General features: G+C 37.4%; 1 protein-coding gene across 1 annotated transcript; it reads left to right on the top strand.

Moving 5' to 3' along the window:
* The first annotated feature begins 205 nt into the window (after window positions 1-205).
* On the top strand, window positions 206-4,565 carry LOC117339184. The gene is made up of 7 exons (XM_033900632.1): window positions 206-437; window positions 908-1,410; window positions 1,702-1,768; window positions 2,126-2,270; window positions 2,723-2,908; window positions 3,210-3,357; window positions 3,670-4,565. The coding sequence occupies exons 1-7, from the start codon at window positions 265-267 to the stop codon at window positions 3,897-3,899; spliced, it is 1,452 nt and encodes a 483-aa protein (XP_033756523.1). The 5' UTR covers window positions 206-264; the 3' UTR covers window positions 3,900-4,565.
* Window positions 4,566-13,204: the final 8,639 nt, after the last annotated feature.

The raw sequence follows: 13,204 nt of genomic DNA, 5'->3' as shown, positions 1-13,204 counted from the left end.
TCAAACGCAAGAAAGATGACGATATTTTGTATGTTTGGAATCTCTCTAGACTTATCCGACCCATTATTTGGAACTCCTCTAGACTTATCTACATCTATTTTAAGATGTGTCGTAATAATTCGCGGAATTGACCGGTGTTCTTTGAATCGATTTGTTTATGTTTGCAGACCGTATCTATGAATCACTACATGGTGAAATACATGTCATTGCTAAATTTAGCACATGACCGTATGATTTAAGGGTGTAGGTATAAAAGAAACAACCATGGCAGAGGGAGGATATTGTTCACCTGAAGTAGAAGTTGACACATCTGGTATTATTACAGACTTGCAGCAGTCATCAGAAAATATGGCGAGCACAAGTAGAGACACCGGACTGACTACTGACACAAGTTCTGACGAGGAAACAATGCAACGATTCCTGCAGAAATCACAATGGTGAGTTTAGGATCGATTTAGGCCAATACCTACCTCCGGTCAACAGTATATCCAGATACTCTAGAATTATAATTTTAAATTACTATATATTTTTTTTATTATAATTGATTAATCACATGTGCAAATATATTAACAGTTTAAGATTTGTGACATATTGTCCAAAACTGCTGACTGCTGTACATAGTAAGATCTAGCATAAAAAGGAAATAAATATTTTCAATGCCTAAATGGGTACATGATATATATATATTATATTGTGTATGTTCAAATCAATTTTCCAATTCCAAAAGAGATACACTATATATAAGGCTAAAGGGATTTCCTCACTAGCCTGAGCTAGTAAGGTGAACTTATACTTTCCAAATGTATTGAAAATAAATTGTGAATATCAGATTGATATTGTTTGTTAACCTAGTATAGTTTGTGGTTGATATCGCAGAAAACTATTTATTACACTATTATTATTTTAGTGAGCGTCTGTATGAATTACGGAATCTGCAACACGGAGCAAAACCTGTGTCTAGCCAAGGGCATAAGGAGATGATAAATAAATTCTTCTCCAAGAAACAGTCTGCTCAGGAACAAGCAGCAAGTCATGGGAAAGAAAATGTCCCAGTAAATGAGGACAACGTTGAAGAGCACCGACCTGAGACGATTGTGGTGGAAATTCAGGGACTTGTGGAACAGCAGCGTGTGTCCACATCACTTGGAACAAACTTCCGCAGACATCTCGAAAACATCATTAGAGGGAGCATTTCAGCAGTAGCAAGAAATCACACCCCACGTCCCAATTCTTCAAGACAGCCGTCCTCCTCTCCATCACCTGCACCATCCCCTCGAGAGCAAGCAATCCCACAACCTCCAGAGGTTCCACCTGTGGTACCAGAAGCTTCTCCATTTGTCACCGCAGCTACAACCACCGACAGAAGCAGAAGCAATACCATTAGTTCAAACAACAGCTCAACCACACACAGTAAGTCCTTATGATATCTGCTTAATTGTTTTCATATTAAATCCTGTGTGTCATTATTTTCATAGCTATTGTTTGGCCAGGTATTACTATTATGTCTCACAAGTTTTTTAATTGCTTACAATAGGCATAACCAGATTAACCTACATACATGTATATATTTATGTAAGTTTTTGTCAGGAAAACTGGCTGTTTTTTTAAGAGTGAAACCACCTGTATGGTATTATATTACAATGTATTAAAATTGTTTTCAGGATGAAATTGAAAAGGTAATCATAATAAATATTTTTACAGGTACCACCACCGCCTCTGAGACCGCGTCTATTCCACAAGATCCGGAAGTGAGGAATCCTATACCACAGTAAGTCATCAGGAAAAAAAATCTAATAGATATTGATTAATGTCATCTGGCTATAGTTTCTCTGCTTATCCAGCCTGTAAGAATACAGTGGGTTGCCTGTGGGTTAAAGGGAAACAGAACTCTGATGAGCTTTGACATATTACATAACTGGTATTTGTGGGTTTTATTCTTCACAACAGTAGATTTTTTTCTTCTAATCTTCAATAACATTTTGACTATTTTTTCATAAGTTGTTTTTTGTATTTTGTTACAAGAATTTAGAAATGTGAAGTTACAGAAGAACTTTCGAGATTTTAGATTTCTAGATTTTGCAAACATGTTACTTGTACTTGACATTAGAAGTGTTTAATTTTACAGGACATACGGGAGGCTTCTGGGCTACGACTGGGAGGACAGACATCACGAAGACGTGGTCCAGGAGATCAGTGAACTGGTCCACAGTCGCATCGTCTCCTCTACCCTTGATGGCGACTTCAGGACTCGTTTGGAAATAAGCATGCAGGTAAATGTATATCTAAGGGGAAGCAATTCATTAATTTTGTTTTATGATGAGAAATCAAACGGTGTTTTGATTAGTGTTTATGAATTCATAGACTGGTCAACTCATTCACATTAAAGTTTCATATCTATAAGGAGGGTTCATATCCATTTATAACATATCTGAGTAGACTTTTTAGACAGAATATAGTTAATAAGTTTCTAAATCAACTGCTTTCAAAAAGTGTTAAATGTAGAAATACTTCCCTCTGAAAAATGACTATTCAATGGAAATGTCACTTAAGAGATAAAATACAAATGATTTTCTTTTTATAGTGTGATATATATTTATTGCTTTTATTTTATTTTTATTTTTTTGTCTGTGCATCACATCTTTTTTGAAAGTAAAAAAGTAAAAATGTTGTAAGAGTTACCTCCCTTAGTATATATTCTTACGCACTTTGTCTTCATCAACAGGAACGACTTGCCAGCAGTGGCTTTGATGGCTCAAGAGTCCAAGAATTTGTACAGAATATCAACCCATCACAGCCTATTGAACGGAATGATTTCTCCAACCTGGGAATTAATGTTAATGCTCCAACTGACAACTGGGATAACATCTCTGTAACAAGTGTCAGCGCACATGCAGTTCCTTATACACAGGTAAATATTTCTAACATCATAAATGTGATAATGATTTGAAATTATTATAAAATTGCTGATGATTTCCAATGACGTTGTGGCCAATAATTTGCCCCAGCCTTAATTAAAGAATAGGAATTTTTTTTGCATAATTAACTTAAATTTGCAGTTAATCTTAAAAATTTCTTCTGAATTTGTTAATTTTCTCAAAAAAAAACCCAGAAAAGGTCCTTTTCCTTGTGGAACAGTGAAAAATCCCTTTCATTGCAAATGTTGCTTAAGTTTTAGATTTTAAGAGTTTTGGTTATCTTTGCCTCCACAGTCGAGTCGATACATGAGCCGGGAGATTCAGAGTTTGAAGGCACAGCTGATGGAGATGAAAAACATGATGAAGCTGAGCTTTGACCTTCAAATGGACATTCAGAGGTCAATCAGACAGGAAGTTGCTGCAGCAATGAATGACGTAAAGCGTAAGTTGATTGTTTTCTTTGACAAACCCTCTAGTTCAGATAAAGACATTTACACAAAATGGTTCAAGAGATCAAATGATGCGTAATCTGTGAGCTAGTGTACTGAAAAACACAATCTTGTCTTTTGCATTGTGATTTATAGGGCAAATTTTACATACACATTATTATAGGAGTAATTTCCCTTCAGAAGTCAAAGATGTACGATGCATTCCAGGAGTTATCTCCCTTCGACAGAAAAAAATGTTCAACTACTTCCAATATTTAGGAAAATCTGAGAAATGGATTGATTGTATGATCATATTTTAATCACAGGAGCTGACGGAAATACAGCCTTGCCTGTGGCAGCAAAGTCTAAGCCTGTTAACGAGACCCACTGTCTGATCTGCCTGGACAATCACTCTGACTCTGTTCTCTACCAGTGTGGACACATGTGCGTGTGCTTCACTTGTGGACGCAACCTGATGGAACGTGGGTCAAAATGTCCAGTGTGCAGGGCCCCAATCAAAGACATTATCAGGGCCTACAGATGTAATGAGGACTGAACATGTGTTTTACCATCTGAGTGTAGAAACAATACCCATGTACAAGACTTTGTATTTACACATTGACAAAACTGCTTACATATACTACATCAGGGCCTGGAGAATAATTCACTGCATTTTATGTAAATATACCTCATCATGTACCACATTAGGGCCCTAGATGTTGGGAAAATAGTGCTATCTATGCAAGACTGGCTGGCTCCAGCATACATGTACATGTGCTGCTACTGTAGGTTTCGAAAGATGGCTGTTATGGCATGGCGAAGTCGAGGAACAATTATCTTCCTTTTCTTGTTGTTTTATGTACACTTGAGGATAAATCAAAGACTCAAACCCTATACTGTACATATATAATGAGTAACTTGTTATTTCTTATTTATGTTTACAACATATTTTTATTCAGATTGAAAAAAAAGTAAGGGGTTGTAAAACATTGCTTCAATTTCATAGAAAATTCAATTAAAACAATTAACTTAATTGCTTAAACATGTGCTAGAGAGTGTCTTTCACTAAACAGAAAATAATATGGTGTTGGTACTACTAGGGGTTAAATCATTCCTGGTACGCATTCTGTTGTTTTCTTGTTAAACATGACTGTTATCATCAGTCATGCTGTGTATATATGTATATCATTAGAAGGTGCAATAAAAAAATTACTATTTTAAACAGCATTTGTGTTTTGTATTAGCCAGCCATCTGATGAAGATGGGCTGTACATTTTGGCCCTTTGTCTGTGGTACATGGCCCATCTCTTGTCCCATTTGTCTGTGGTACATGTACATGGCCCATCTCTTGTCCCATTTGTCTGTGGTACATGGCCCATCTCTTGTCCCATTTGTCTGGTACATGGCCCATCTCTTGTCCCATTTGTCTGTGGTACATGGGCCATCTCTTGTCCCATTTGTCTGTGGTACATAGCCCATCTCTTGTCCCATTTGTCTGTGGTACATGGGCCATCTCTTGTTCCATTTGTCTGTGGTACATGGCCCATATCTTGTCCCATTTGTCTGGTACATGGCCCATCTCTTGTCCCATTTGTCTGTGGTACATGACCCATCTCTTGTCCCATTTGTCTGTGGTACATGGCCCATCTCCTGTCCCATTTGTATGTGGTACATGGCCCATATCTTGTCCCATTTGTCTGTGGTACATGGCCGATCTCTTGTCCCATTTGTCTGTGGTACATGGCCGATCTCTTGTCCCATTTGTCTGTGGTACATGGCCCATCTCTTGTCCCATTTGTCTGTGGTACATGACCATCTCTTGTCCCATTTGTCTGTGGTACATGTACATGGCCCATCTCTTGTCCCATTTGTCTGGTACATGGCCCATATCTTGTCCCATTTGTCTGGGTACATGACCCCATCTCTTGTCCCATTTGTCTGTGGTACCTGGCCCATCTCTTGTCCCATTTGTCTGTGGTACATGGCCCATCTCTTGTCCCATTTGTCTGTGGTATATGGCCCATCTCTTGTCCCATTTGTCTGTGGTACATAGCCCATCTCTTGTCCCATTTGTCTGTGGTACATGGCCCATATCTTGTCCCATTTGTCTGTGGTACATAGCCCATATCTTGTCCCATTTGTCTGTGGTACATGGCCCATCTCTTGTCCCATTTGTCTGGTACATGGCCCATATCTTGTCCCATTTGTCTGGGTACATGACCCATCTCTTGTCCCATTTGTCTGTGGTACCTGGCCCATCTCTTGTCCCATTTGTCTGTGGTACATGGCCCATCTCTTGTCCCATTTGTCTGTGGTACATGTACATGGCCCATCTCTTGTCCCATTTGTCTGTGGTACATAGCACATCTCTTGTCCAATTTGTATGTGCACGTGTACGTCCTACAGTATGTTCGCTTTTTATCAGTGCTCAAGTGACTTCATTTTAACTGTGATTTCAATCAAACTTCATTTAATAGTCAGGTATGCAAATTCATCAAAGGAGTTTTGTGCGTTCAAGGTGCCAACGTCATGGACAAATGTAATCAGGTGGAATATGACCTCATATACGTATAGGAGTAGGACAAGGCCACTGCCATCATTTGTAGAAAATATTTGTCAGTTGTATAGCAACTTCATCAAATTACACGTACGATGCATTTTAATCAAACTTAATACTTTGGTCATGTAGTTCGTGTTTCACGGTGCCAAGGACAATGTCACTCTTACTATTTAAAGAAAAGCATTTGTCGCCCATCACGCCACGTGATCTTTAAACATGTTTCTATCAAGCTTCATACATTGGTCAAGTACATGTATGATAATACCTCCAACAAAGTCGGCAGCTTATAACAGGATATGTACTTGGTCCGCGAGGGGATGTGTATCGCTTACGATGCCTTATTCTTGAAAAATAAAGGGAAGAATCAAATTTCCTGTGTAGGTTCAGACTGGAACTTAGTTCTGAATGTTCAATTATAAAACATCACAATAAAGAACGGCAATCTTGGATTTGCAGATTTGAAGATTGCTAATGTAAATTTGTCTCGGAAGTACTGCATGTACGTTTCACAGCTTCCATTATAATTAGGGCCCACAGTTGGCCGCTTAATCAGAGACTTAAAAACAGACATATAAATCTCTGCCTAATTATCAATTACAGATTGTTATTTCTAAAAAAACAGCTTCAGAAGAGCCTTTTTTAAGTAGGTTCCCCTTGGTCCCTTAAATATTAGATGCCATCTAACATTTTGACAATTGAAGTGAAGACGCCCTGTAAATAATAGCTATACGTCTGATTATTTATTGTTATTTCTCAAGACATCATAGATCTTTATCATATGGTGGCCATCTTAAAATTTGAAAGTTTGAGCACTACAGCTACATGTATTTCTTGGAAAATACTTCATGGGCCGTTTCACCTGTATTTCCTCTTCGGTCATATTAATACCATTGACCTTCATTCAAGCAGAGACTTGTATATCAGATATACGTCTCTGATTCAAGGTAAGTTACTAGTGTAAAAAGAGTGATAAGATATCTAACATTGTAAGTACTAGTGTTGTGGTTTACAAAACGGTATCAATCACACGGTATTTTTAAACTGAACCCATGAAAGTTTTTCATTTCTGGTATAAACCAGAGACTGTGACTTTTATCATATATATTGTATCTTACAGTATATATACATAGGAACAAATATTTATTTACGGAAGCCGAATAGGACCACAAAGAAAAACATAAAATTTGAATTGTACAATGAAAGAAAAAAAAATCTGGTAATAACGATTTTTTCATGATATCGCAATAACGACTTCCTATCTCATAAAAACAACTTATAAAGTTATAAAAACTACTTTTAAATCTCTAGTTAATTTTGTTTATTTTTGGTCCTTTTCAGTTTCCTTATTTATTTATATCAGAAATGAATACCTGCAAGGTGTGTGAACTGATCTAACAAGCATAATTCGTCTCACAGAGTTGTCGTTCCTTACACACACGAGCAGTCGTTGCTATTGTATGCGAACTAGCCCATATACTTTAATTCTGGTGCTTGGTACAGGGTGATAACCTTAATTCTGAGGACTTTGGTTTAGGCCTACGTCTCGGACACAACCCATACCTTCTTGGCTTGAGATAACGTCCAATGCAAGACACAAATTATTGTTTGGCCAAGGATTTAGAGACAGCATATTTTATTAAGATTTCAGATATTCCAATAATATGTGTATATTTTGCATATGTATCATTTTTCCAAGTCCCTGTGGGTAACGTGCACAATGTATTGTGTCATCCTCATTCTCAGGTCTGTAGGGAGGCCATGCCTCCGTATAACATATATGCTGAATATATTTTGATAACTTATTGCTAATTTCTTAAATTGACAAATTACCCCCATACAAGATCACCTTATGATAAGTTGCAGAACGCGATGGGATTTTACAGTAAACACATACATTCTAATTTATAGGACGAAGGTCTATCAAAAGTATTTAAATGAGGTACCTTAATCAACTACAATAATCATCGTATTTAGGGCCACAGGGGTTGGATGGGGAAAAGTCTACTTTTAAAGAATCTTAAGACCTATGACCACGACATGTTGTTGACCTGTTATGCTATTTGAATGAACTTATTTGACATTTATTTAATCAAGGTCATATTGGTCAAACATAGAAAAAAAAGTCCATCCATAAGCAATAGTCATTACACAAAAAGGCCATACACAGGCAAAATGTCTTTAGGTGAATATGACCAGAAAAAAAGATATTCATCTGAAATTGACCTGAAGATGACCTGAAAATAAGGTCAATTTCACATGAAGAAATTTTCATGTCAAATTCAGGTCAATTTTAGGTCATTTTCAGGTCAAGGTTAATTTCAGGTCAATTTCTTAACATGAATTGTCTATTCTGCTCTTTTCAGATTAATTTGACATGAACGTTTTCACATGAAATTGACTCAATTTTGACCCGAATTGACATGAAGACACTTTGCTTGTGTTCCCATCTTTGATATGTTGCGCTTCCTTCAAAGTCACCTTTCATGACTGGCTAAGGTCAAAGAAAAATTCGATATTTGATTTAGAAGGCACATTGTGGTCACCCAAAAATTGTTTGCTTGGTTTTATTTAAGTTTATTATCTAAGATTATGTAAGAAAGCTATGAACCTCTCAGAATTGTAGAACGAATGATTGGAAGAATAGGCATCTTAAAACGTTGACAGAACCCTGATGTATAATATCATCGCTGGCCTCCGAAGCCAAAGATTGATGCCGTATCGGTACCCGGATTGAGTACGCTCATACTAAATACGTTGGACCCCAATGGTAGTAATTTGAGTTCTCATGTCTGGATTTTGTCGATATGTATCACAAAAATAAAGAATGGGATTAAAACAAATGTCCAATGGATCCAATGCCTTTAAGGCCTATGGAACGGATATCATCATCTTCATTATTGTCAGAGAGATGGAATGATGATACAATGTCGTCACTACGTTTACATAAAGATAAAAACTTATGATGACAAGATAGTAACAAAAACGTCCTTGTTTATCAGCTTGTGGAGCCCACGTGAATCACAGTGTATGATTCACGCGCATATCTATTTCACATGCTGCACATGCACGCACGCACGCACGCACATGCATTCATAATTACTGCTAGTCGGCGTACATGTGCATGTGCAATAGGCTAATATGTAAATTGAAGCGGAGACGCACTTTAAAGGGCATTCCTTCGTTCGGACATCAGAAACATGCACAATTTCTATTGGTGAAATCAATGTCCGACCAATACAATACAATACAATATAAGAGTGTCTGTGCCTACATGTAATGAAATTGACGCCGAAATGTACAAGGAAAAGGCGTAACGTATACAAATACCGTATGTCTTTGCGGTTATTAGTGATATTTCGGGTCGAATTAAGAATTTTCGGGATTTAATACTCGAAGAACTTTGGTTTACCTTGAGAGTATATTAATTATTAATGTAAAGATAATAACTTTTACTACTGGGAAAAATACATATTTTCCAGTAATTTTAATTTTGACGACCTAAACTTTATTCAAACGAATGAAAGTCCCTTTAAGTATTGGATACATTCATCATTCAAGGGCACTACTCAAGATAACATGTTTTTGCTAGACGCTTGTGGAATATGTCATGACAATATCGATGGGTTGGGGTTTAGCCTTGTGATAATAAAAGTAAAAACGTAAATAAAACCTGACTAATCAATTACCATAGCTGATATGTCAGTCCTTTAAAAAGTACGATTACAAAGAGAACATTGTCTGTCAGTTTTATTTTTATGGTGCAGCACGATTCCTTCTTAACGAAATCAGAGATGCCGCTGAGAAAAAACCCATAATATTTTTCGAAAACATTGGACAATACATTATAATGATATGCTTTCTCCAAATTATAAAGCCAATCGAAAGATTCCACAACATCAAATAATAAGAAAGGTCTAAAATTTTGTGAATAAGTCAACGCCTATGAGCTTTTGCTGATAATTCAACAATATGGCTGCTCATTGGACTTCAGAAATCGCAACATCTCGGCTAATTCCGTCAATGATCGGGATGTTTTGATTTCGATCCTCGACGGAATATTGTCAAAAGTGTTGTTTTTTAGACGTCCGTAGTACATGGTAGCATTCACGGCTGTTTTGTCGATATAACAAGGATATTGTGTTTCGAATTCATTCGTACCGATGTTACATTCCATTCTATTTTAGGTACAGCAACTATTGGACTACCTCTGGATTTATCGTCAATTATAAGACGAGCTAACTTCTTATCAGTCAAAGACCCTTCTAAATACATCAACGTTATGTTTATACATTTTTAACGACACGTGTGTGTTAGTGGTGCTATAAAGACCGTTAGGTCTCGTCCAGGGGTTGTGTACATGTCAAGATTTGCATGTAATTGGTAATTCTTCAGAAGATCCTTGAATGAGTGTCACTTATACCTTTTATCCTCCCCAAACTGTTGTCATAAACTTGGGCGTGGCGAGATGTTATACACCACAACCGAAACTGTTATATCTCCTTAAAGCTAAACAATCAGTTTTATTATGTAGAGAACTTCAATGATGACATAATTAAAAATAGGAGTCAATATCGAATGCAAACTCGGCTAACCATAAATCAGAATTAAGGCAAGTTTAAAGTCTTACAAAAACGGGAAGTACTGTGTGTATCAGAAGAGTCAATGCAAATAAACTATCAGATATACTGCATGGGATGAACTTATCAGGTGAAATAGATTGCATATGGCATTTATATGCAGGGTTCACTATCCACATTTGTCAACGTCTCAACGGCCGCGATTTCCGTCAAGTCGGTTGATTCCGGGTCTTTACGGAATTGGCCAAGAGGTTACAATTGGCAGATTTCTAAGTCTCCGTATTTTCTATTAACGCCTTACTATCAATTTAGTTCGGATAAAACTACGCGTTTTTGATATGAAAATACAAAATCTCATTTTACAAGATAACAATGTCCGGTGAATGATAACGGCGTGATTTATACGAGAGTTTTGATATTTCTTCAATAAACGTTACAGCTGTGACCAGTCCCTGGTATTCCTACATCAGTACATGTCACATGATATCCGTTATCAGAGGTAGCTTGCCCATTCTACTGATTTTACTTTAGTTCGGCAATACTTTTATCTAAAAAACTCCCATTGTACAATAACTTCAACCATCATCTGTCTGTCGATATTTATACCGTTGATGGAAATGCTCCAAAAGATGTTGTCCACAAGATAAAACAACGCGGACGAGCGATACCCCCGGCAGGTTACGAGTAATAACGTGTTACTTTCCAAAGACTTAAACCACGGCATTATTGTATCCCTTAAAACCTTAAATCCTGCATTGACAAACTTTAATAACATTTCTATCCACCGGCATTACATGTTTAGTTTCTATATCAAACATTCATGAAATATGCTTCAAATGAATTTTCGTCTATTTCATTTATATAAATGGAAGATTTATAAATGTATAGTCTGACAGTTGTAAACTTTCACTTGTCATTGTTTTTGCTCTGTCTCAAGCGTTTGCTTGTTCTTGATGATTTATGACTAAATGTAAACAAATATTGAAGATTTTTATGTTAATGGCCCGGTTTTTGGCTCACCTGGTATGAAGGACCTGTAAAATCGCTACTCGTCCTGAACAGCTGAATGGACGTCGGTCAAATTCTGTCTGGAGCATAAGTATCCAAAGTGGATCGAAATGCATATACAATGTAAATGGAGGCTGTGTCACCCTAAGGGCCGGAGATGTGGTGCCCAATAGGGGAAATTGAGGTAAATCCTTTTAATCGCTACTTGTCCTGAACTACAGAATGGATTTTGATGAAATGTAGTATGTAGCTTATTTAGCAAAGGAGGTGCAATGTTGTATTAATTGGAAGGCGTGCCTCCCCTGGTAATACAGCCAGTTCTTAAGAATCCTTTTTCTGCAGTAATGAAAGGATTTGGTCCAAATGTGAAGAGGACCAACAAATTTGGTCTGGAGCATCCTTGAGTGAAGGGGAACGAGTTTTGTATAAAATGTAGCTGACACCGTGGGGTCTTAGGGAGGAGGGCCCAAAAGTGATTTAGAGATAAATACCTCGATGCATATTTATCTTAATGGCCTTGAATTTGATAAACTTTCGTATGGAAGACTAAATGGAGAGTCTGTTTTCTTTAGAGGTAAAGAGTTGAGTCGTAATGAGAAAAGGGAATTTCCAAAAATAGTTGAACAGATTTCCTTGGATACTAACAAGAAAAGTAGGTAGCGGATGGATACTAAAATAGTGTCGGCACGCGATGGATATTAGTATAATGATTACTAGGATAGTGTACAGAAGTTTCTTTGTTTGTTTTGTTTATCACCCCGTGGACATCCAGGGTCATTTTGAGGTTGGGTATCATTGTAATAGTTGGTGGCTACCTCACAGATAAACATATGGGAGGCCAGTCACATGCCATCCAGAGAAATTAAGGTTCATGGTCTTGCTCAAAGACACAACCACAATATCACATAGGGGCCCGTTTCTCAGCTTACCGAAAAACACCAACCAATAGCGAGCGTCGAACCGCACACCTCAGACCGTCACCTGATGTTACGTGGCCGGCGCTCTAACCGACTTAGCTAACGCGGCCCCCTCACCTGATGTTACGTGGCCCCTTGGATACCAGTACAGTGTAGGTAACATATGATAGACTCGCCAGCTACGTACATTCTATTAAATCGGATAGATAATCAGTACCATTTAAACTAATGAGGCCATTGGGCTATGAAGGTGAGGAGGTAGAGGTGTGGCGTAGAGGGACTAAAAAGGGTACCCAACCCATGGTCCATTAATATAATATGTTATAACCCATGGTCCATTAATATAATATGTTATAACCCATGGTCTATTAATCAATATGTTATAACGATAACCCATTAATATGATATGTTTAAACCCATTAATATAATATGTTATAACTCATGGTCCATTAATACACGGGCGTCTGTTTCTTGATAGTATTAATAGAAAAAAATATCTACGATGCATCGGCTGGGGAACGGAAGTAGACTTGATTGGTCGACAATTATAGTTAGTATTGTTTATAGAGCTGTCGACCAATCAGACTGACCCTTGCATACCAATCATTCAGACTACTACCATTCCACAGTCGATGCATCGTCGGCTCTCACGATCACTTTTGATCCATTTTCTCATCTTTAAATCATTGTCACACGACAAAAGATTCTACACCAAGGCACGTTACTGTAGTTTATGTGCATTTGATATTCTAGTCGGATTGAACTTAAATTTAATGTGAATCGAAGCTCACATCCCACT

This window comes from Pecten maximus, chromosome 12, assembly GCF_902652985.1.
Source record: "Pecten maximus chromosome 12, xPecMax1.1, whole genome shotgun sequence".
NCBI classification, from domain to species: domain Eukaryota; kingdom Metazoa; phylum Mollusca; class Bivalvia; order Pectinida; family Pectinidae; genus Pecten; species Pecten maximus.
The sequence above is the reverse complement of the archived record's forward strand: the minus strand, read 5'-3'. Positions and strand labels throughout refer to the sequence as shown.

Coding starts and splice junctions, on each gene's coding strand:
- LOC117339184 (XM_033900632.1), top strand. CDS start 265: ATGGCAGAGGGAGGATATTGTTCACCTGAAGTAGAAGTTGACACATCT. Junction 438..907: donor TTCCTGCAGAAATCACAATG/GTGAGTTTAGGA, acceptor TTATTATTTTAG/TGAGCGTCTGTATGAATTAC. Junction 1,769..2,125: donor GTGAGGAATCCTATACCACA/GTAAGTCATCAG, acceptor TTAATTTTACAG/GACATACGGGAGGCTTCTGG.